The following is a 22,545-nucleotide window of genomic DNA, read 5'->3' as shown; positions in this document are numbered from 1 at the left end:
TTCTCACTGTACTCCTTGATGTAATGCATTGTAATCATGCTAATACTTTCAGCCTTAATCTTGAAAAGTAGTTGCATAGTAACGTGATCCCTTGCTTTTCTAAAGGTGACATATGAGCCAAATATTTGAGCTTAATCTTGCTTTAAAATATAACCATAACAATATATTATAATCTAGGTCCTAACTGTGGCTGTAACAGAGCTGTACTTTATTTCAGTGATAAGTAATTTTGTTTTGTGAATAATCTTAAATTATTCACAAATATTGTGAATATCTGAAGTGTTGTGAAGCCACACATGTAATCATTTTTCTAGTCTGCTCAGGGAAGGGCATGCAGCTAAAGAGATATGGGTTACTGCATAAAAACTAATAAAAGGCAGAAAGGAAACTGTTGACATAAATGTTAACTACATTTATCACCTGACTTTATGTTGTGATATGGAGAGAAGTTATGGGTACCTAACATATTTGAATATTGGTTCATTTGGTGTTTACAGTTATTTAGTTTTAAAACTTTCTGGCAATATACAGGACACGCAAGCACATTTATGAAATAAAAGCACCTCTTTAAAGTATACATTTTTTTTTTAATCCATTTGGTTTACTTTGGGAATTAACACACTTGTTAAGCTAATATTAATAACCAGGGTACTGAACTAAAAAAAAAATACGATAAGAAATAAAATTTTTTAACACTGCTCATTCTAATGAAGCTTAAGATTACTCAATATTACACGCTTTTTGCACTTCATACTTTAGTGGGCATGATGGGCCTGTGGTTTATCTGGAAAATGATGAACTCAAGTTATAGGTATTCACCTTCCTGAATTTGAGCCATAAACAGAATGTCATCCAGATGAGTATGACCTTCAGCTGAACCAGTCCTCTGAAAAAGTTTGATTGAATAGGGTAGGAAAAACTGTTGTAGTTTGACTTCTGACTGTAGTGGAATGAGAATTGTACCCATACTAATGTCTTCTTGAAGCTAGTTATGCACTGGATAATAATTACTTTTTAGCTTTATAAAAACTTACACCCCATCATAAGATTCCTATCCATAAACAAGGGAGTAACATCCACACTCTTGTGAGTAAAAAGCTACTGTCTACTAGACCAGTAGGATGTTTCGTGCTCAAGCACCAGTTTGGGATGGAGGAAATACCAGGAGTTATTAATGAAAACATTGAAATCAAACTGACGAAGTGTGAAATAGTGTGTTAACAGACACACTGGATACTCCAGAGTCACTCTAAGAACTTCTCCCATCTGCTTTATTAGGCAGTGCTACTGAAAGAGCTCTCTTTTAAAGCATTATTAAGAGGTTTTTTTCTCCTTCTAGTATACTCAAGATCCAGTTGTGGGTGGGCCACATATTTACTGCTTCAGCTTTAGTCATGCACAACTATTTAGTAAACATTTATTGTTAGTCCTCATTTTTCATTCAGTCAAAGCTGCCGTGGAAGTCAGAAGCACTTGGTATTTGTCTGGTTTAGTGGTGGTAATTCTAAAGTGTCCTTTTGTGTTTATCTTGCTGGGAGGAATCATTATGATTTTTACAGCTATGGGCAGACATGCCTGATGATGAGCTGAAACCCCTGGGTCTGCATTTTGAAAACTTTTGCTTTCTCTGTCCCTTTGTACTGGAGGGGAAGGGAACAAGTTGGCAGTCCTAGTAATCTCTGCTTGACTGACCAATAAGACATTCCCAGCTCATTTTAAAAAGTGAGTAAGTAAAAGTTCACTTATTGCCTAGGCAAACAAAAAACACAACTTCCATAGCTGCAGACTGACACTACCATTTGACTTGGAAAAGTTGAAATGGTGGGGGAACTCAAAAAAGGGCTAAGTTTTAGGTGAGATGGTGAAATATACTGGAACAGCTCCTTTTAAAAATCATCACTTTTACTGATGGTGAAACGGAGTACATGTGGTGGGAACAGAGTGATAAACAACCTGTCCATTCTAGATCAGTCTCAACTGCCTTCATTTTATGTGTATGCCTTTGCATTATTCCTGTATTAGAAAATGGGAATGTGCTTAAGTGTAGTTGAGTGAAAACAATAGTGTTTTTTAAAGAGACCTCCTGGTAGTGGTAGCATTCATTGATTCTTCTTGGAACTTCCTTCATATCAGTGTATGCTTGGAGTACAATCCAAACATTAGGTATGCTCCTGGTATAAATTTGCTGAAGTAAGTGGGGGTATTCACAAGATGAATCTTGGCTGAAACACTGGATTTTTTATGTTTTTCATCTTAATATAGCGGTCTTTTGTAGGGAAAACATGCCCCTTAGCCTTTGTCTAAGCTTGGAAAAAAGTGACTTTAGCTGCCATTTCGGTCAGAAAAATTTGATGGGATTTTGCAAGTCTACTGGTCAATTTAAATGCAAAGCACAAGCCAGGAACTGTGCTTCAGAATGCAGTATATGTGCATGTAAAATAATTCTGATAGTAAAGTGTAAGATGGGAACACAGAGGTGTGCATATGCATGCAGAAACATGTAGGAGGTAAAATACCATCCAAAGACATGCTTCACCTCCACAAAAGGAGACCTCCCTATCCCCTCTGTGAACTGGAGTGGAGTCAGGTTTGATTGCTTTCTGGATTTACATTCAAGTGAGGAAAGGATGAGCTCTTCAGATCTCCTTCCCATCTTGCAAGAGGCCCATCCCTTTTGAAACAAATCATTTTAAAATGATTTATACTTGGTTATTATGATTTTAATAATCTCTTTGAAAAAGAAAAAGTGTAATTTCAGTGTTTGGAATGGCTGTTTTAAAGCAATTTTAAAAGCTGTTCCTTCCGTTTAAATTCTGTCATTGAAAGACAATGAGATGTATTGTTTGAAGTGAATGAAGAAAAAAAAAAAAAAGAATTCAGGTGAAAATATTTGCAGTGATTTACCCATCTCTTACAATGATCTAATTTCCAAGTTATTAAAAAAAAAAATAAGATTCCTCTTCGCTTTTTGTAAATTGACTAGCACATGCTTTCTGTAACAATAGGTTTTACTATGTGCAAAGGAGATATCTGAGTTGTAGTTATACAGTATGAAACAAATAAAATCAGGGAACATTTTTAAAAGGTGTAAGCTTTAATTACTTTTTATTAATTACATTGGTTTATCTCATTAACACCAAAGTGCAGCTGACTATTCTAAGCACATGTAAATGGAACAGTTCTTCAGTGCTGGTTCTTTTTATTTCCATCTTGAATGAGAAATTTCAATCTGTTGCCTAAAAAGAATGTAGAGTGTTTTTTTGTGGCAAACAGGAAGGGACATATAAGCATATAAGATGTACCAAGCTTTCCAGTTTTCTATGGTTTGCTTTTATAATGTCATTGCTGATAACTTTACATAGTACCTTTTTTTTTTTTTTTTTTTTTTACTATGTGATGATTTTGAATGAGTCTGTTCCCAGTACTTATGCTTTCATTAACTACCAGTTACATCTTCTTATGTGTTTGATTAAACTTTTTAATGGAAGTAAAGTGTATTATTGTTTTAACGCTGTATTTTGCTCATCATTTTTTTTCTGCTTTTCTGGTTATATTTAAAGATTTGAAATGTTAGTTCTTTGGGAGAGACTGACTGTATTTTTCTTCGAGCTTCATTTCATGCACATTTACGATTTTAGACTTGTGCATTAGAAACTGATTAAAATTGTGCTACATGGATCAGGCTGTGAAAGATAATGGTAACAAAGTTTTTGTGACATGTAAGGAGAAACAGTAGTGAATTACCTAATAAGACTAAGACATGGGTCTTTATAACATTCAGGCCATATCATTGACAGCTTTGCCGCTTCTTGCAATACTTTCAGGAGTAGATTTGTAGTATATAAATTGCAGTGCAATAAGAAAGAGCTGTGTTTAATACTTTTCTTCTTAAAAGAGAAAAAAAAAATGGACAAAGAAAATCATATTTCCAAAGGGTATTCCTGAAATTGTTATCTTTGGCATTATATCATGAATAATACCCTTCTGGTGAAAACAAAAAATCAGCTGGAGAGACCTAAAACTTGGACACTTTCCGAAAAGGAAACTGAGGGTGTTGTAACTTATCTGCAGTACCAGATAAGATGTTAATGTGGGCTTTGCACTTTAGGAAACCTGTCCTAACCATTTGGTTGTTGTCATTTTAAATACATGGGTTCAAATTCTTCAGGGAGGAATTGAATTTGGATTTTCCACATTGAGATGTTTTTTCTGTTGCTTCTTTCTCCAACTATTTCCTTCTCAGAATGTCAAATAAAACAAATCCTTTTCTCACTTTCGAACATCAGCCTGCAATGCTGTCACTTTTAAAGACAGAGCAGAGTTAATTTCATCAAAATATATCCACGTATTTTCTTGTTGAATCTGAGAAAACACAGAATCAGCCAGATGTACCTATATTTAGAGGTTAGGTTCAGGAATGACTAACTCACTGGTATTTCAGATAATTTTGCATGCTTTAAGAATAGCACAGACAAAATGTAAATAATTAATTACACCAAAAAACAATCTGTCCCTTTGCTTTCATCTGGCCTGAAGAAAATGTGCTGTGACAAAGGATTTCTCTTAGTCAAAATTTAGAAGAAAAATTTTCCATGGAGGAATCTCTGCTGAGGAATATTTATTTTCCAAAGGGAATGTATAAAGGTTTTGATGTAGGAAATCTCTGAAATATTCACTTACAGTAGTTCCTTTTTAGGAATCATCCTGAGCATATACTTGATTTTAATTACAATTTTAGCACTTTCCAGAGTTAGACAGGTAGAGTGCAGGTGCCATCCTCTCACAGAAAATTGGTTTCTAAATAAATGGGTGAACATGAGGAGCATTCAGAGGGATGAATACAAAAAGAGAAGTTTGTGAAATCAAAATGGGTTGACTTGGCATTTAGAGTTGATGTCACTCCCAATATCTATTTGGGGAATCCAATCTCTGTCCTGAAGGATAAACAGCTGGCTCATTATCACAATTTTTGACCATCTTAAAGCTGAAGTATTAAAATATCCATTGTAATGTGCTTTCGTATGATCAACCAGGGTGATCAGTGCCACATGAAAGAGGACTCAAGGCTCTGCATGTAAAGGTATAAGCTTTTACTGCTAACGTTGAGACTCAGCTGTTATCTCAAATGTTGAGACTCAAAGTTATCTTGGCTGTGTATTTCTTAGTCAAGTGAGAAGTTTGTCGTTATTGATGGGCAAAGACCCATGTGGTATTAATTGTGGGCGTATTTATTGTCCATTCATTACTCAGCCTAGGCAAAACATAGAAGTTTAATACTGGCTTTTTCGCACCCCCATATTTCTCTGAATCATAGAGAGCAGGAGGAGGTTAGAAAGCACAGTTTGTCTTACCATTTATCACAGTGTAATTGAGATTTAAACTCATTTTCATTAGTTTAATTTCTGTGAAAGAAACAGATACAGGAGCCAGTCTTTTCACTGTCGTAGCACGTCTCCTGGATTTTGACTAAGCTTCTGCTCCTGCTGAAACCAATGGCAAAACTTCCATGGACTTCAGGATCTTGCTTTGTTTTATTATAATTGATAATTTGTGGTGTAATTGTAACTGCAATTGATAATGACAAGCTTCAGTGAAATAAAACGGTATTTCACTTTTCACTTATAAAATGGTAATGTTTAGGATCATCAGAATAAAGGCTTTTAAAAAGTCATGCTAAAATTGCAGCATTCAATGGATCTTGTTTGCAAGTTGGAATGATCTGTATCATTAGAAAAAAAACTTAATTTGCAAGAAGCAGTAAGTGCTGTGCCATCCAAATTCTTAATTAAAAAAGTAGAACAATACTTTTTCTCATGTGCCCTTCTTTGTCTCTTACTGTAACTGTTTTTTTTGGTACTGCAAAGTTTGATATCAGAAGTGATGTATGAATCATATCTGATTCAGAGAAATACACACAGTCTATTTCTCTGAATACATAGGATATCTATTCAGTGGATATCTTGTATTTTAATGGGCATAAATATTATTCTGGACACTACACTTCTCACACTCCTCTTTACTCATCAAGTGTAGAGGAGGAGGTTGGTTTTGCAGGGCTGAGCTCACAGAAATGACTCAGCAGTGTGCACAGTCCTGAGACTGCCTGAGATTTCTGTATTTACATACCTTACCTGTGAATGTGTCTGCATGATAACACGGGACTGACATCGAGGCAATATCCTCCTGTCCATGGGCAAGAGAAGTCTACCAGATGTTTTTTGTGCATGAGGGCAGAATTTGAGCCAGGGGATTTGCCAACATGAAAAAAAATAAGAGCAGGAAGATAGAGATAGTTGGTTAGAGGAGTATGGGTGCAGTTAAGATACTCTGTCTTTGGGAATGCTTCTGGAATGCTTGGAGCTCAAAAACGGTGTAGAAGGATAAGGGGAGGAGCACATTTCCAGGGACTGTAGAACAGGTTATCATCTGAAAGTGTTTGGTAATGTGGAATAAAGTAGATTAATACAAAACTATATTTTTGACCTGTAAGTAAAACATCAAGGAACAAAGCTGAAATTGCACTTTTTCTTTCTTTTTTTTTTCTTTTTTTTTTCTTTGCATTGTCCCCTGTAGAGAGTTGAGGCATCTTTCAGTTCTAACTTGTTTTATTCCAAGTACTAGAAAAATACAGGTTTTGTGGAACAAATGCATAATCTGTTGCTCTGTGCTGGTTTAAAATCAGCATACTTCAAATTGCGCTCTGTTAATTATGACTGCTGTTCCCCACTTTACCCTTCAAACTGCACTTTCACATGGTTGGGTAAAAGTTGTATCTCCAGAGTCTTGGGCTTCAAACTGTTTTGAACTGAGAAGCAAACACTCTAAAGCAACAGGAATTTTGTAGGGTGCTTGGTCACAGCCCTTCTGGTGGAGGGCAAGGGAGATCTGCTTGGCTTTGCATCAACGCTTCATGTGTCTTTTTAAAAAAATATGTTTTTCAAAGCATTATTGATGCCTACGCAAAAATAGCCATCTCTTTCCCTTCATTATCTGTCATCAGTAGTGGGAACCTGGCACTGCTTAATTTAGTTTTTAGTCAAGTTGAAGTTCTCAGTCAGTGTTTCAGCTTTGTGGTTGTTGCCCCGATGGCTCTATGTGATGGGAAACCAAGATTCTATTCTCTGCTCTGCTGGTAGTTTTGACAAAGCTACTCTGGCTTAATTTTCCCATCACTGAAACTAGGGAACGGTGTTTGTATATGTTCTAAGTGTATCTGCTTGCACTCTTTTATAAAGGTAAGTGTTTTTTTTCTGCCTTTTAAATCAGACAGTTGAATGCAACCAACAGTAACAATTAGTGACTCATTTAGTAATTTAACTGGAATCATTTTTTAGATTTATTTTGCTCATAAAAATGGTTGTCTCTAACAAATAAAATATTCCACAGTGTACTGTAACACAGCAGTTTTTCCACAAACAAGTCATGATTTAGAGAACAATCTTTTATTAATGTTTTAATTTAAGTACATCATTTATATTAATGCTTATCACATTATAATGCCTTTATAAGTACTCTGAGAATATCAAATAAGACACTTAAATATAACTTCAGGAAATAAAATTATGGCCTATTTAAGAGCAATATATACATGTACCTGAGTACATATAATTGTGTTGTTATGCATATCTTTCCTTGAGTGGTGCTTAAGCACCTTATTTAACACAGGAGTCAGAATTTATCATTAATGTGGAATGGGGCACAGGACCATGGGGGATGAAAAAGCACCTTCAAGAAAAAATAAAAATAAGCAGCCAGCCTAAAAGGAACAGGAGAAACTCATCATCCAGCAGAGAAAACTATGTTGTAGAAGTCGAAACTACAGGACTAAAGTGTTGATTGCCAAAACAAAAGCTGAGTTAGATCTTTAAGGGATGTTAGAGCAAATAGCAAAAGTTTCTTTGGTTTTACAAAGAGAGAAAAAGGAGAAAAATGATCTGTGAAATGGGAGTGGAGTGGACATCAGAGATAATCCAGGTATAGCTGTCAAATTAATACTTCATCTTGGTTTTCAGTAAAGATGATGTTGATATTATTAGAAAATCTTTTAAGTTCTGTGTGTGATGTTCATCTACAATTTATTACCTAACTCTTCACCTGATACCTACCTAACTCTTCACCTTGAGAAGCTAACGCCCCCAGGTGTAGGAAAGATGAATTCAAGACTGTAGAAAATATCTAGATAATATCTTAATATCTTAAAAGACAGAGATCTAACTTGTTTGCAAACAGTAAAATGCAGGCTGAGGGGGGATGTGATTCTTGCCTAGATCTTCCTTCAGGATGTTAAACAATACTGGAGAAGAGCTGTTTCACCCAAGTCATGTCATTGTCCCACAAACACATTTGTTCAAACTTGCTATGACTTTTAGATTGGAATTGAGAAAGAAAGGCTCCATGTTGTCAAAGCATTGAGCAGCATGAGCAAGAACCAGAAAAACCTCACTGATATTCAAGATGGAGCTTGACAAGTCAATGGAAGGGATATGGGTATGGTTTCTGGTGATAACGCAGGCTTGGAAATTATAATGCAGAAGATGTCTACCAGTTGGCATTCATAAGTGAAAAGTCATTAAGAGTTAATCTCATCTCTTCTATCCCTTTTCTCCTCCCACACCTAAAACAGAATTGCTTTAAGAAGAAATAATAATACAAAATAAATAATAAAAATAAAAAAAATACTGTCCTATTGTGACCTCTGGGATGCATATTACTGTCAGTGGTGGGTTTTCATGGAAACTGTGTGTGTTTTCAAAGCTGGGAAATAGTCTGTTCATTCAGATCATGTAATTTGAATTAACATCAGTAATACAGACTAGGACAGGTGAAGCTTTTCTATCCAGTTGTCAAAGAAATGCAAGATTTTTTTTAATTCATTAAGTTACTATGCTATAGAGTTAACTTGCCCCTTTTTACTTCTTGCTTATTCTTTCCAGCTACATACATAATTAGAGGAGGAAGGAGAACAACAATTATAAAGAATATCTAAAAAAAGGCAAATTATTAACTTTATTGTACTCCTACTGATGTCAAAGCCAAACTTCAATGTTTTAATGGGAATAGAAGCGAGGATTAAATATAGCTTAGTTTGGATATTGAAATTACACCAATAATGTCTCAAATATTAATTCAGTTGAAACATCCTGGTCCACTGAAGGGAGGACCATTCAGTGTATAAGGAATTGGCTTGAATGCTGCACCCAGAGAGTGGTGGTCAACAGCTCCACTTCCAAGTAGAGGCTGGTGACAAGTGGTGTCCCTCAGGGGTCTGTACTGAGACCAGTTCTATTTAATATTTTTATTAATGACATAGGCAGTGGCATTGGGTGCACCCTCAGAAAGTTTGCAGGTGACACCAAGCTGAGTGGTGTGATCAGTACAAGAGAAGGAAGGGATGCCATCCAGAGAGAGCTGGACAAGCTCGGGAAGTGGGCCCACCTGAGCCTAAGGAGGGTCAGCAAGGCCAAGTACAAGGTGCTGCACCTGGGTCGGGGCAATCCCAGACATGAGGACAGCCTGGGAGAAGAACTCACTAAGAGCAGCCCTGTGGAGAGAACTTGGGGGTTCTGCTGGACCAAAAGCTCGGCATGAGCCAGCAGTACGCGCTTGCAGCCCAGAAGACCAACTGCACCCTGGGCTGCATCAACAGAAGTATGGCCAGCAGCAGGTCAAGGGAGGGGATTGTCCCCCTCTGCTCTGCCTTGTGAGGCCCAACTTGGAGTGCTACAGCCAGCTCTAGGGTCCCCAGCACCATAAGGATGTGGGCCTGCTGGAGTGGGTCCAGAGCAGGGCCATGAAGTTGATCAGAGGGCTGGAGCACCTCTCCTATGGAAGAAAGGCTGAGAGAGCTGGGGTTATTCAGCCTGAAAAAGAAAAGGTTCCAGGATGACCTTATTGCAACTTTTCGATACTTAAAGGAGTCTTATAAAAAAGATGGAGAGCAACATTTTGCTTGCTCAGATAATGATAGGACAAGGGGAAATAGTTTTAAACTAGATGATGTTTAAAGTCCCTTCCAACTGAAGCCATTCTGTGACTTTCTGATATTTCTGAATTATTTTAATAGAATTGATATCGTTCATATAGATATATGTTAAAATCTTAACACCTCACAATCTTCAGTGCAGTTACCTTCAGTATGATCATTGCTTTACTTCTGAGTCTGGATTTCCAGACAGCAGAACTTGAGTGCAACAATACACGCTTTGCCAGAGGGGCTAAAGGATGGAGTCTTATTGATTTTCATGGATCTGAATGTAGCAGTGCTTTTGGAAAAGTATCTAAGAAAGCTTTATTTGGTTAAAATATTGACTTATATGTTCGACAAAGCAGATGCCAAAAGTGTGTGTAGCAGAACAGTATTTTTATAAATTCCAGAATTAAGGCATGAAGACTTTAAAAATGTCACTTCTAAGACTACTACAGAAAGCCAGCGTGTTTTTTTCCATTCCTGAATTCTGTGAGAGGACTTAACCGTTCTCTTTCAGGAGCTGCGTACTACCAGCCACCCTTTGAATGTGACTTTCTCAGCTTAGTTGCCTCAGTTGCCCAGCAGCTGCTTCATTTCACTAAAGTGGTGGCCAAACGGATTTCTGTAGGTGACACTATTTGATTGTGGAGTTTCACAGGGTGTTGAGTAGAGCTGAGAAATACAAAGGTAGCCCCCAGTATGAGAAGATGCAAGCCTTTCCCTCAGATCACTGATGTCTCACTGCATAAGTGAGTGAGTTTTATCTTTACTAACTGTTTTGTTCACTAGGTGATGACAATTTTGGAAGGAAGGTGATTACCTTCAGTTGCTGCCGTATGCCCCCTTCCCACCAGCTCAATCACACCAGATTGCTGGAGTAAGTTTCTCTCAATCTTCTGTGTGGACTACTTTACATTTTATATGTGAACTTCTATTAGCTTGTTTCCAGATGAATGAGCTTTCAGGGCAGAGAAGCAGGAGTTAGAGAGTGAAAAGAAAAAAGAATGCACAACCTACTAGTGTTAATACTAAGTCAATGAAATGTGGATGAAACTGTCAGTTACTTCACCTGGAATATTGACTAGCAGAAGCAATGCACTATGTACTGAAATTAACTTGGTCTCATAATTTTATTAATGAATTCTGATAGTATTTTAAAATGGAATTTATGATGAGAGGAGGAATTCTAGTATTTTAATGCTCAGTATATATGTTCTCACGAATAGCAAGGTTTTCCTTAATTGGCTACTTCAGCTCCTAAATCACTTAACAAGAAGTTTTTGTTATTTATGTGTTAGTGTTTTTCCTCTTTGTATAAAATGGCCTGCATTAAGTACAATATTATTATACTTAACTCTCTTATGTCTCACTTTGTAATATTCTTTTTGTTTAAAAGAGGATATAACTAAAAAATCACAACATTCTTCCTTATAAACTTGCTGCAGCAAGGACATGTTTCTGCTGGAACTCACCGTCCGTCATTGCAATGAGATCTATTCTGCCATGAAATGCTTGTTCTTATTAAGTATTTTAAAACTTTTTGGAGTTCTTGTACAGCCACCATTACCAAAATGTTTGAGCACCTTTCAACCATCAGTATCCATCACCCTTGTAAAGGACAGAAATGTTCTTATCTCAACTTTTGAGAAGCAGAGAGGAGTGTTTGAGACCATATTGCTTCATTTGTGTGCTCATCACACCTAGCATATCTCCACAGCCTTAAGCCAAAAGTTGCTGTGTAACACTTGGGGAGCGTTAGCACCTAGGAATAAGAGCCCCACCAGTCAGCACCTAACCTAGAGGAGTTGCCTGCACAGATTAATAGGAAATGCCAAAGAAAGGAATGTGACAAACCACATCATCAGATCTAAGAACCTTCCTCAGTTCTGCAGGGAGGCACCTTGATGAAACTAGGATTTCCAGCCCTAGGACTCTCCTGGACTTGAACACTTAAATGTTTTTTTGTACCTGAGCCTACATCAAATTCACTTTGAAAGTCTGTGCTAAGAGAGAGAGCTGAAGGAAAATGTCTGAATGTGAAGCTGCCAATATAACTATCAAGTGATCTGTGTTAGAGTAGATCACTTGGTAGTAGTTAGACTAAGATGTTGAATTTTGAGGAAGAAACTGTGGAGTAGATCCAATTTGGCAGGTGTTTTGTGATTAAATTACTTAGAGAATTGATTTGGTAAAGCTTTTATAACGTCCCTCCAATTCTGTTACAACCATGGAACAGTTAATTGTTCAGAAACATTGTTTATTTTATGCCCACAAAGCTCTCAATTATTTTTAGAAGTACAGGTTTTCTGTATGCAATGTGGCAAGGAATTTGCATACTATAAAATAAAACATGAGGCTCTCTTTATGTAAGAGTATCTGTTTAGGTATATTTTGATTTTAGACTCTTTTCAGACTATTTTTTTTTCCAAGTCTTGAATAACTGTTACCACTACTTCCATTAAAATACTATTTAATACTCAAGTCAGGGATCAAAACAGCACTATATTAATTGAAGTGGCATTCCTTGTCCCAGACAAGGAATCTTAAGATTTACGGTATGATGGGCGAGTAAGTAGATCAGTAAGACTGTGGGAGTGCAGTGTAGCAGTGAAGTTACCTGCTTTTGCATAGGTGAATATTCAGTGTCCTTCATACTTGCAATAGCCACAGCCTAATAAATGTCACAGGAAACTATATTTTGTTGAATGAAAAAGGCTTATTTGCAATTAAGAACAATAGCTGGGGCTCTGTTGCAGAATAATAAGATAGCATTGAGAATGACTTGAGAAAGTTCAAATCTGACACAGCAAGAAATGAGGCCAGATTGCATTCCTCCATCATTGCTTTATTTGAATCACTGAGCTGTGTAATAGACGATACATTGTTTTCAATTGTAGGAGAAAGGGAAGACAAAAGCATCTTACGCTATACCATAAAAGAATCAATGTACAGAAATCTTCTTATAAAACATGCAGTATTATTTCAAGATGGGATAAGTAGTGTAGTTCTTTAAATTAGTTTTAAAGGAAATGATCTATGAATGTAGTCCCTGTATCACAAACAGGGGAAAGGTAAACATATTCAAGAAAACAGTTTACTGTAACCAGTTGTAATTAGCAGTAATTAGGGTTAATTGATTATTTTATTTTTATAATTTAAAATGGTTTAAATTGAGAGGAAAAAAAGACTTATTATTTTAAAAAGTAAAACTTGGCTAATAGAAAGGAATTTACAAAGACCAGAAAAACAGCAAAAATAGAAGTCACCATCTGTTAAAATGCATCCTTTAAAGTATTTCTTGGAAAGCACAGTCCCATATTGTCTTCTTCATCTTTTAGTGATTTGTGAACACCACCATTTTTGTAATTAAATATGTTCTTTTAAATTTCATGCTTTGTACTGAGGTAGAATTATTGACAACACTGTCACTAAAGCAAGACAAACTTATTTGATAAATACATTGAAGCAAGCATGAATCTGCAGTCATGAGTGTTCAGAGCACATTTATTTCTTGGTTAAGAATCCCATCCAGTAAACTGTCTCAAAACTAAAATGTTCTCTTTCTTCTCAGGTACTTGAAGTATACTCTGGACCACTATGTAGAGAATGATTATATGGTTGTCTACTTTCACTATGGCTTGAAGAGTCTGAATAAACCATCTTTGAAATGGTTACAAACTGCCTACAAAGAATTTGACAGGAAGTATGTCTCCAAAATATTTGGTTTACTCATTTGTTTTTGTAATGTCTGTAGCTAACTTCTGTGAAGGAAGCATATTTATCCCAATACACCCGCAGCTAGCTGTTGAGTTTATTTTGCCATTGCAAATTTTTGTAATTATCTCAGTCTGTTGGTTCTCTTATAAATGTCTTCTGTGAAGTACTAACAAATGTCCTAGGTGTTGGAATGGTCATACAAATATATGAAAAGCCTTGGGAACAAGAACTGAGAGGTGCTGCCTTTATGTGCACTATTTAACAAGAAGCCCGTGGCACTCCATTAGCCATCATTCTCTGTTATCTCACAGTTGTGTGTGAACCTTTAATCATCTTAAGGCTAGGATCTATACGAAAAGGGAGAGATTAGTTTCTAACAGATCATTTCACACAGCACTTGTGGCATTCATTGTTATATGTAAAGCCTGAAGTGACCCCTGTGCTTTGTATATGCCTGTCCTTTGGAGCAACAATGGCTACTGCTGATGACTTCTTTTTGAGGGGGTTGGATGTGGTGTGGTCTAGGCTAAAGCTTCTCTATATATAGCATTTCAGAAGTGAAAACTAAATATCTGATGTTTATTCTCTGAAAATGAGTACTTATCAATGGAACTGTAAGTTCCTATTGAAATGAGTTAGGCTTTTACTTGTTTGCAAGTTGTTACTTGTTTTACTTGGTTTTGTAAGTTGGCTTCAAGAGAGCAACATGACTGGAAGCAAGAACATACATAAATGGCTCTTTGCTGGTAGTGGAAGTGTACAACTGTGTGCGTACTGGGGAGATGGTTTGTACATGTCTGATTTTTTTGATTTGGGAGCTGGAGCAAGAAGTAAATCTCCAAAAAGACACTGTGAAAAAAAATTATTGGGTGTTTCTAGACTAAGCTGGAATGTAAATACATGAGAATTTCACACTGCACACCACCCTGCTTTAAAAATGGAAGTTGAGATGTGTACAAAAATGTTTGGTTGTCTAGTGCCAGAGCTCAGTCTTTTGAATCTTAATAGCATCCTGAAACTCTAAAATCCACTATGCAAGAAAATGCGGTTGTGCATAGAGCTGCAGTGGGAAGGAGTCATCTGAAGCATCTAACTGTTTTCATGAGAGACTGCTCTTGGCTCAGCAACAGACCAAAAAAGCTTATTTTTTTTTTTAGGTTTCTGAGTATGTTTACTAGAATGCATCTATTGCTTCTGTAAATAGGGTAAGGGAGAATAAAGGCAAGGGATCTCCTTGTTATAAATGAAGTCTCAACTCAATCTGAATTTAGTAATATTTATAAAAGGAATATTTCTAAAATGTATAAAAGGCAAGTAAACAGCACTGGGTGTGCAGGGAGTCTACACTCCACCAACACGCACACACAAACATCAAACATTCTAAATATATAGAACATTGCTTTACATACTAAACCCGAGTATGCCTATACATAGGTACAACTAGAAAGGGTAACAAACAATCCTTTAAGTTCCATGACTTAACAGTCTCCATTTTCCATTCCTTTTCTTGATTACTAACAAGTCTCCATTTTCCATTCCTTTTGAACAATATGTCTTGCTTTAAGTTGTCAAGCAACTCAGTCTTCGGGCCTTACGTATCCCGTTCTTCCCAGATTGAAGAAAAGCATATCCATCTCCTCTTCAAGGCCAATAGGCCTGGGTCAAAAGGCAAGTGCAGGTCAGCAGGGGGTGTAACAGCAAAAACCTTTGATGGCTGTAGCAGCAGAGGGGCCATGGCGTAGCAGTCGGATCAATAAAGGAGCCCACAGCTCCCTCACTGTCTGGAAAGCCACACGTTTGTGATTGTGGCCCCACAGGGCTCTTTAAGGCCTCAGAGATTGCTCGCCAGGTGCCGAGCAATCCCACTGCAACCTTGTCGTTTTTAGTTGCAGAGTCCCACACCTTGACCTCAATTTGGTCCCATATTTCAGGATCATAAACTGTCTGATTGTTAATAAGGAGAATAAGCTGTAAGGTTACCAGGACAGTCTTTGTTCTAGGGACGTATGATTCCCCATAATGTGCAACTGCTTACCAGCGAGAGGCAGTTGTGTGCGCAGGTCCGCTTCTCTCAGCTTGAGCTTCTCTCCAGCTCCAGTGCACCCATTTCCAGTGACTTTCAGTAAGAGCTTCTTTGAGCAGTTTGCTGAGTTTGGCTGAACCTATCTTCGTGAGGCGATCAAAGTGCCTGTTCCCGTCCTGGTCTCTATTCTGCTAGCCTGTTCCTTTTCATTCCTTCTTTCTGCTTCTTTATTGATGACATAACTTTATTGTGTTGCCTTTTTTTTTTTTTTTTTAACTTGAGGACAGGCTCCCCTCTTAAACTCTTCTGCCCACAGCAGTCATTTTCAAAAACAAATTTTCATTGTCAAACAACTTTGCATGTAACAGCAACAGCAAACACCCAGAAACTTCCATGCCTTAATGGCTGGAGAACAAGAAACCCCAGACTGCATGGAATCTCCTGAATCACCCTTCTTTGTCCCCTCTAAACTCTTTTACATTCCTGATGGCCTCATCATTAAGAGTCTAATGTTATCATGAACCACAGGGCTTTCTTACCCCCATGGCCATGCTCCCACATCTCATCCTTTTTTTATTAATATCAACCATTTTCTCAACACGAATTACCACTCCATATATAACATCCTGTATTTTATATTTGGTGAAAGGTTTGGACTACAATACTGTTTTTTTGTTGTACTCTGACAGTTCTTGAAAATAAATCACTGTAAGTAATTGGAAGCCTACCCTATTGTTTTCTTTTTCTTATAAGACAAACCCAAACTAATTTACAGCAGCGCTATGGGGAGAGGCATTATGTGGGGCAATATCTTCTTCAGTTTTGCTGCCTTCTGACCTGCGAATACCTCTGGTGTACAGTGTGACTGGGTTAAGCCCGAAATCTGTTTTCTCTGTTCTCCCATCCCAACCCTGAAAACAGGAGAACCAGAGGAACAGATAAAGACAGGTAGCTGGGAAAAAGCAGGCAACGTTACAGTCAACTTTACACTCACTCATTTTATACACAATGAAGTTCTTAGCATACTGTCATTGAGAAGCTCACAGCGGTATTTACAGCACAACATAAATATTCAGCTATACTAGCCAGATGGGGGGGGGATGTGGAGAAAGCACCTTTCAGATTCTTGCATGCATGTGTTTTGGGGGTCAAATGAAAGAAAGAAAAAAAGAGAGTACAAAGGAATATAGTAATTAGCTAGCATCATGAAAGTAAATGCTTAACTGGAATAGTTTCAAAAGAATAGGTCTTGTTTTTAAGCAGAGGCTCAGTAAGTCTTTTGGGCATTTAATTGCAGCTCAGGAAAATGTGAAGTATGTAAATTTCAATAGAAGTAATGGCTTATGACCACTGCTTCAAGATGCAAAAAAGACTTAAAATATAAACATCAGTAAAACACCTCAGCTGCTCTGCTTGTTAGTTTTTATCATTGATTTTGAGTTCTTATCCACAGTGGTGCCTGTTGCACAGGAGGGTAGTTCTTGCTTGTGTGATACTGGCTTTGTAAAAACAATGCTATTTTTATTCAAAGATATACGGGTCCAGTTAAAACCCAAAAGGAAAAACTGTTGTAACTGCTGAGTTGAACCCTTTTTTCCTCTTACCATAACCTGTTACATGAAGATTTTTCTTAATAGTTAAAGATTATTTTTTCTAGCAATGAATGGTGAACACCAGAGAGGCTTCCCTACTGGGAAGAAAACTTGCAATTTCTAAGAAACAGTTTATATAGAAAAGCAGGGTATTTGATTATGTGTTTTGTCAATCTCATTTTGCAGTAAGATTGAATAAAATCAGAGTCTTTTTGTGCAGCCTGGTTTCCATTTCAGTTTCAGCCTACTAGAATCTGTTGAGTACCGTGATATAACACTGTAAAATCAGGCAATGCTGTAATAAAGTCTTTTGTTTTAAATGAAGGGGACCATCTGATATAAAACAATGTGTAATTGGTGTCAACTTTGGTAACAATGACCAAAGATAAGACAAAAGTAGTAAGAAAGAAAAAGATTAGGTGTAGATTTTACATCTGAAAATTTAGAAAATTTCTCTAGTATGAAACTCCAATGGAAACTTGCTGTAATAATAGCTTTCATTCAGTTGTATCTATTCAGTTCTACAGTCTGTGATACTGAAAAATATTCTAACAATTTCATTTTCTTCTACTAGGTATAAGAAAAACCTTAAAGCACTGTATGTTGTACATCCAACCAACTTCATAAAAATTCTGTGGAATATTTTTAAACCTCTTATAAGGTACTTCGCATTTTATTCAACACATTTTCCTGTTTATTTAAGGATGATTTGTTCTCTAATATTTTGCTCTTAAAAAGCTTGAAGTAAAATATGTCAGGTATGTTATAAATGAAGTCTCAACTCAATCTGAATTTAGTAATAGCTATACTGATAAAAGGTATGAAAGCTATAAAAGGTTTAAAAGGCAAGTAAACAGCGCTGGGTGTGCAGGGAGTCTACACTCCACCAACACGCACACACAAACATCAAACATTCTAAATATATAGAACATTGCTTCACATACTAAACCCGAGTATGCCTATACATATGTACAATCAGAAAAGGTAACAAACAATCCTTTAAGTTCCATGACTTAACAGTCTCCATTTTCCATTCCTTTTCTTGATTACTAACAAGACTCCATTTTCCATTCCTTTTGAACAATATGTCTTGCTTTAAGTTGTCAAGCAACTCGGTCTTTGGGCCTTACGTATCCCGTTCTTCCCAGATTGAAGAAAAGCATATCCATCTCCTCTTCAAGGCCAATAGGCCTGGGTCAAAAGGCAAGTGCAGGTCAGCAGGGGGCATAACAGCAAAAGCCTTCGATGGCTGTAACAGCAGAGGGGCCCATGGCGTAGCAGTCGGATCAGTAAAGGAGCCTGCAGCTCACTCGCTGTCTGGAAAGCCACACGTTTGTGATTGTGGCCCCACAGGGCTCTTTAAGGCCTCAGAGATTGCTCGCCAGGTGCCGAGCAATCCCACTGCTACCTTGTCGTTTTTAGTTGCAGAGTCCCACACCTTGACCTCAATTTGGTCCCATATTTCAGGATCATAAACTGTCTGATTGTTAATAAGGAGAATAAGCTGTAAGGTTACCAGGACAGTCTTTGTTCTAGGGACGTATGATTCCCCATAATGTGCAACTGCTTACCAGCGAGAGGCAGTTGTGTGCGCAGGTCCGCTTCTCTCAGCTTGAGCTTCTCTCCAGCTCCAGTGCACCCATTTCCAGTGACTTTCAGTAAGAGCTTCTTTGAGCAGTTTGCTGAGTTTGGCCGAACCTATCTTCGTGAGGCGATCAATGTGCCTGTTCCTGTTCTGGTCTCTATTCTGCCAGCCTGTTCCTCTTCACTTCTTTTTCCTGCTTCTTTATTGATGACATAACTTCATCGTGTTGCCTTTTTTATCTTGAGGGGAGGCTCCCCTCTTCTACCCTTCTCTCCACAGCAGTTCTTTTCAAAACAACTTTCCATTGGCCAAACAACTTTGAATATATCAACAACAGCAAACACCCAGAAACTTCCATGCCTTAATGGCTGGAGAACAAGAAACCCCAGACTGCATGGAGTCTCCTGAATCACCCTTCTTTGTTCCCTCTAAACTCTTTTACATTCCTGATGGCCTCATCATTAAGAGTCTAATGTTATCATGAACCACAGGGCTTTCTTACCCCTATGGCCACACTCCCAAATGTCCTCCTTCTTTATTAATATCAACCATTTTCTCGACACGAATTACCACTCCATATATAACAGGTAACAGCACAACACCCATTTAAATTGCTTTGACCTACTGTGTAAGATGAGTTTAAGCTTGGTTATGAATAATAGGGTAGAGGGTTTTTTCTATCTAAGAAAAGGCAGTCTTGATTCATAGTAGGTTCAGTGGTATGTTAAATTAAACACCACTTTAAAATGTAATTATTCTGTGGCCCATGAATGACTTTTTTGTCCTGTTTAACAGTACTTAGCACAAGAGAACTGGGTCCCTGACTGGAGTTACTGGGTTGTATGGTGAAGCAGATAATGAATGCTTAACCTTTGATCTGATCTCAAATGCTGGGATGAATAGGATTGATGCTACTCATGTGTTCAGAGTTAATAGATAAGCCCTGAAGTACCCCTAAGAATTTGAGATGGAGGGTATAATGTTGAATGTATTTTACTGGTAGATTCTTTTCCTTTGTGTAGTAGAAACCGATGGTAGTAGCTACATGGAACCCACAACAATGGATGGATACTGATAAATGCTAAGTTGGTTGGGATTTCTTAAGATTTTGCTCCTGAACTTCTATCACTTTCAAATTCTAACATTTTGCAAAATATATTATGAATGTCCTCAGGGTTAAAGGAATAAAGCAACGTATCTCGAGAAAACCATAACGAACGAACAACTCATGTCCGTTATAGCAGCAAGTTATTTAATTGTAAGGGAGAAATCTAAATTCTAGACTGAACAGAACGTGCAAGAAGTGTGTGAAAATAAAAAAAATAATTAAAGCTTGAAATCATTCTGGAATCTGTTGTTCTTGAAACAAGAAGAATTACTGTAGATATTTATTTTGACTGATATATTATTTGTCTAGAATAATAATTGGCTGATAATACTTAGAAAAGAAAAAGTTAACTTTTCAAGTATTCGTTTTCTCTGGATATTAAGATGATAAATAAAATTAATAATTTTTTTTCTTTCAACAGTATGTTACATTGATACACTGGCATTTAAATCCTTGTTTACTTTGGATGAGAAAATGAGTGATATTGACAAACTTAAACATCTGTATCTGGCATAGAAAATTCAAACCAGGGCTTGTAACCTTAGATGCATGATCATCTTTTCCTTCTGAACACCCTGCTTTCATCGGGATTGGGTATTCTTGGTTGTACTCAACTTTTACCACTGTATACCTGGATACTTGTTTTGACTCTGATCTGGTAATACTCTACTTGTTAATGCAACCAACCAAACAAAACAACACCACATGACCAACAGAAATTTGTACACTGGGAATAATAATAATGATTATTATGACATGTCATATGTCATAATAATACTAAGTATTATGAGAAAATAATTGAAAGTATGAGTAAACTCTGAAAAGTTCCTAAGTCACTCACAGAGAATTCTTTGTTAGCCCTGACTTATAATTTTGAAATCACAGGCCAAAAAAAATGCTTGGAAAAAGGACAAGCTGAAAAGCTCTGAAGTTGTACACACAGGGACAGATAACTATCAGATTACAAAATCACTTGTCTACTAGCAAAATTTTGCACTTTGCAATTAAAAGCCCCTAAAATTCTGAAGCAACTTTAATTTGTACCATCTCCCACTAGAGGGACAATGTGTACATATGTTTGACAGTTCAGTGACAAATTCATTACTGTGAGAGAATTTTTCTCCAGTTTTGCTATCAAAGTAACTTGCAGCAAAGTGCAGTTTTTATTGTAAACACCTACTACTTTTCTTGACAATTCATTACAGGACAGATATTTTGTACTGCAGAAAAATATGAAATTATTTTGGACCACCTGTAACTGAAACTCAAGACCCAGCTACTAATAGTTGGTACTTTAAAATTGAAAGTCTGTTTTGTGCAGTTTGTCGAAAGAGCCTTATTATTCAAGTTGTTTCCTAGAAGCTATTCAGCCCTTTCCAAAACAGATGGCCCAACACTTCAAGGGTATACACTGTCCACTCTTTGAAAGTCTTGCCTGTCGATTACTACTTTATAGTTTTTGTCTATGGTGCCATTATTCTGTCTTTTGGTAGGGAGGAATACCTAAATAACACAAACATAGTCTGTTGGCCACATAAAAGAAGTTAACAGTTCTGTTAGCAAGCCTTGTAATGCTATATGAAAGCTGTTTTTCAGTGTCATTTAAAGCAGTGTTTTTCATATCTATGCAAATCACAAAACGTTCAGATGGAAGTCAGTTATTTTTATTCAAATCAGACTCTCAGGCATGAACTGTGTATGTTTGATCATATGAAATGAAATACATCATGTCTCCTGCTGCTTCAATTACAGTCTAATTTTGAGTTGCATCAGCACTTACATTTTTGTAATGGAAACTAAACCCTTCAAAAATGTTCTTCTCATGCTGATTTTTATACTTCTTTGCAATTTTTTTCAGCCATAAGTTTGGGAAAAAAATCACCTACTTGAACTATTTAAGTGACCTGAGAGAACATCTCAAATATGACCAGCTTAATATTCCTCAAGAAGTCATCCAGTAAGTGGCAAGTTTCAAATATTTGGTCTCACCTTTTAACAGGTAGAGCTGTGTCATGTTCATTGTATTCCAAGCAGAATCTTATCATATTTCTTCAGTGATGAATTTCTTCAGAGTCTAATTTACCTATCTGTGCTTCGCTGGATTTAATTCTGAAAGCTGCAATGTCATGAAAGACACGCTAAAGTTTTTCACGTATTTACAGAGGAGAACCCTTTATAGTTTTCTACAGATCTGAAATATCTACATCTCAGTTGTGGAGCATTTTCTTCATATAATTGCAGCTTCTGTGTGAGTGTTAACAAAACCAATCCATATGTCGTTACTGCTTGTGAGTACCTTGTAATGTTTATGGGCAAAAATAACAATCCTGACATCTTCGCTTGCATATTGTAACAGATCGAGTGACTTCCTTTTGATAAGAGCATTCACAATCAGCAAAGAGTTGATTGATTTTAAACTTTATGGATACATCTATTGTTAGCAGATCCATTTTTATGAATGAACAGAACTTTTATGTTGTGTATGTATGTGTGTTAGGGAGGAGTAATGGAGAGGGAAAGAAAAAGACATGCACAGGGTATATATGCCAAAAT

The 22,545-nt window shown here is 37.0% G+C and overlaps 1 protein-coding gene across 4 annotated transcripts in view; it reads left to right on the top strand.

Moving 5' to 3' along the window:
- Positions 1-22,545, top strand: part of ARHGAP8 (Rho GTPase activating protein 8) — a 90,413-nt gene that overhangs the window by 33,182 nt on the left and 34,686 nt on the right. For 3 of the 4 annotated variants that reach the window (XM_032188966.1, XM_032188976.1, XM_032188949.1), the window contains 4 exons: positions 10,757-10,844; positions 13,539-13,670; positions 17,874-17,960; positions 21,851-21,949. In XM_032188966.1, the coding sequence (XP_032044857.1) occupies positions 10,757-10,844; positions 13,539-13,670; positions 17,874-17,960; positions 21,851-21,949 (406 nt within the window). The remainder of the gene's footprint in view (positions 1-10,756; positions 10,845-13,538; positions 13,671-17,873; positions 17,961-21,850; positions 21,950-22,545) is intronic. The other variant, XM_032188958.1, reaches the window with a different exon arrangement.

Source organism: Aythya fuligula, chromosome 1 (genome assembly GCF_009819795.1).
Source record: "Aythya fuligula isolate bAytFul2 chromosome 1, bAytFul2.pri, whole genome shotgun sequence".
Classification (NCBI taxonomy): Eukaryota; Metazoa; Chordata; class Aves; order Anseriformes; family Anatidae; genus Aythya; species Aythya fuligula.
Note: the sequence above shows the minus strand (reverse complement) of the source record. Positions and strands in the feature narration are given on the sequence as shown.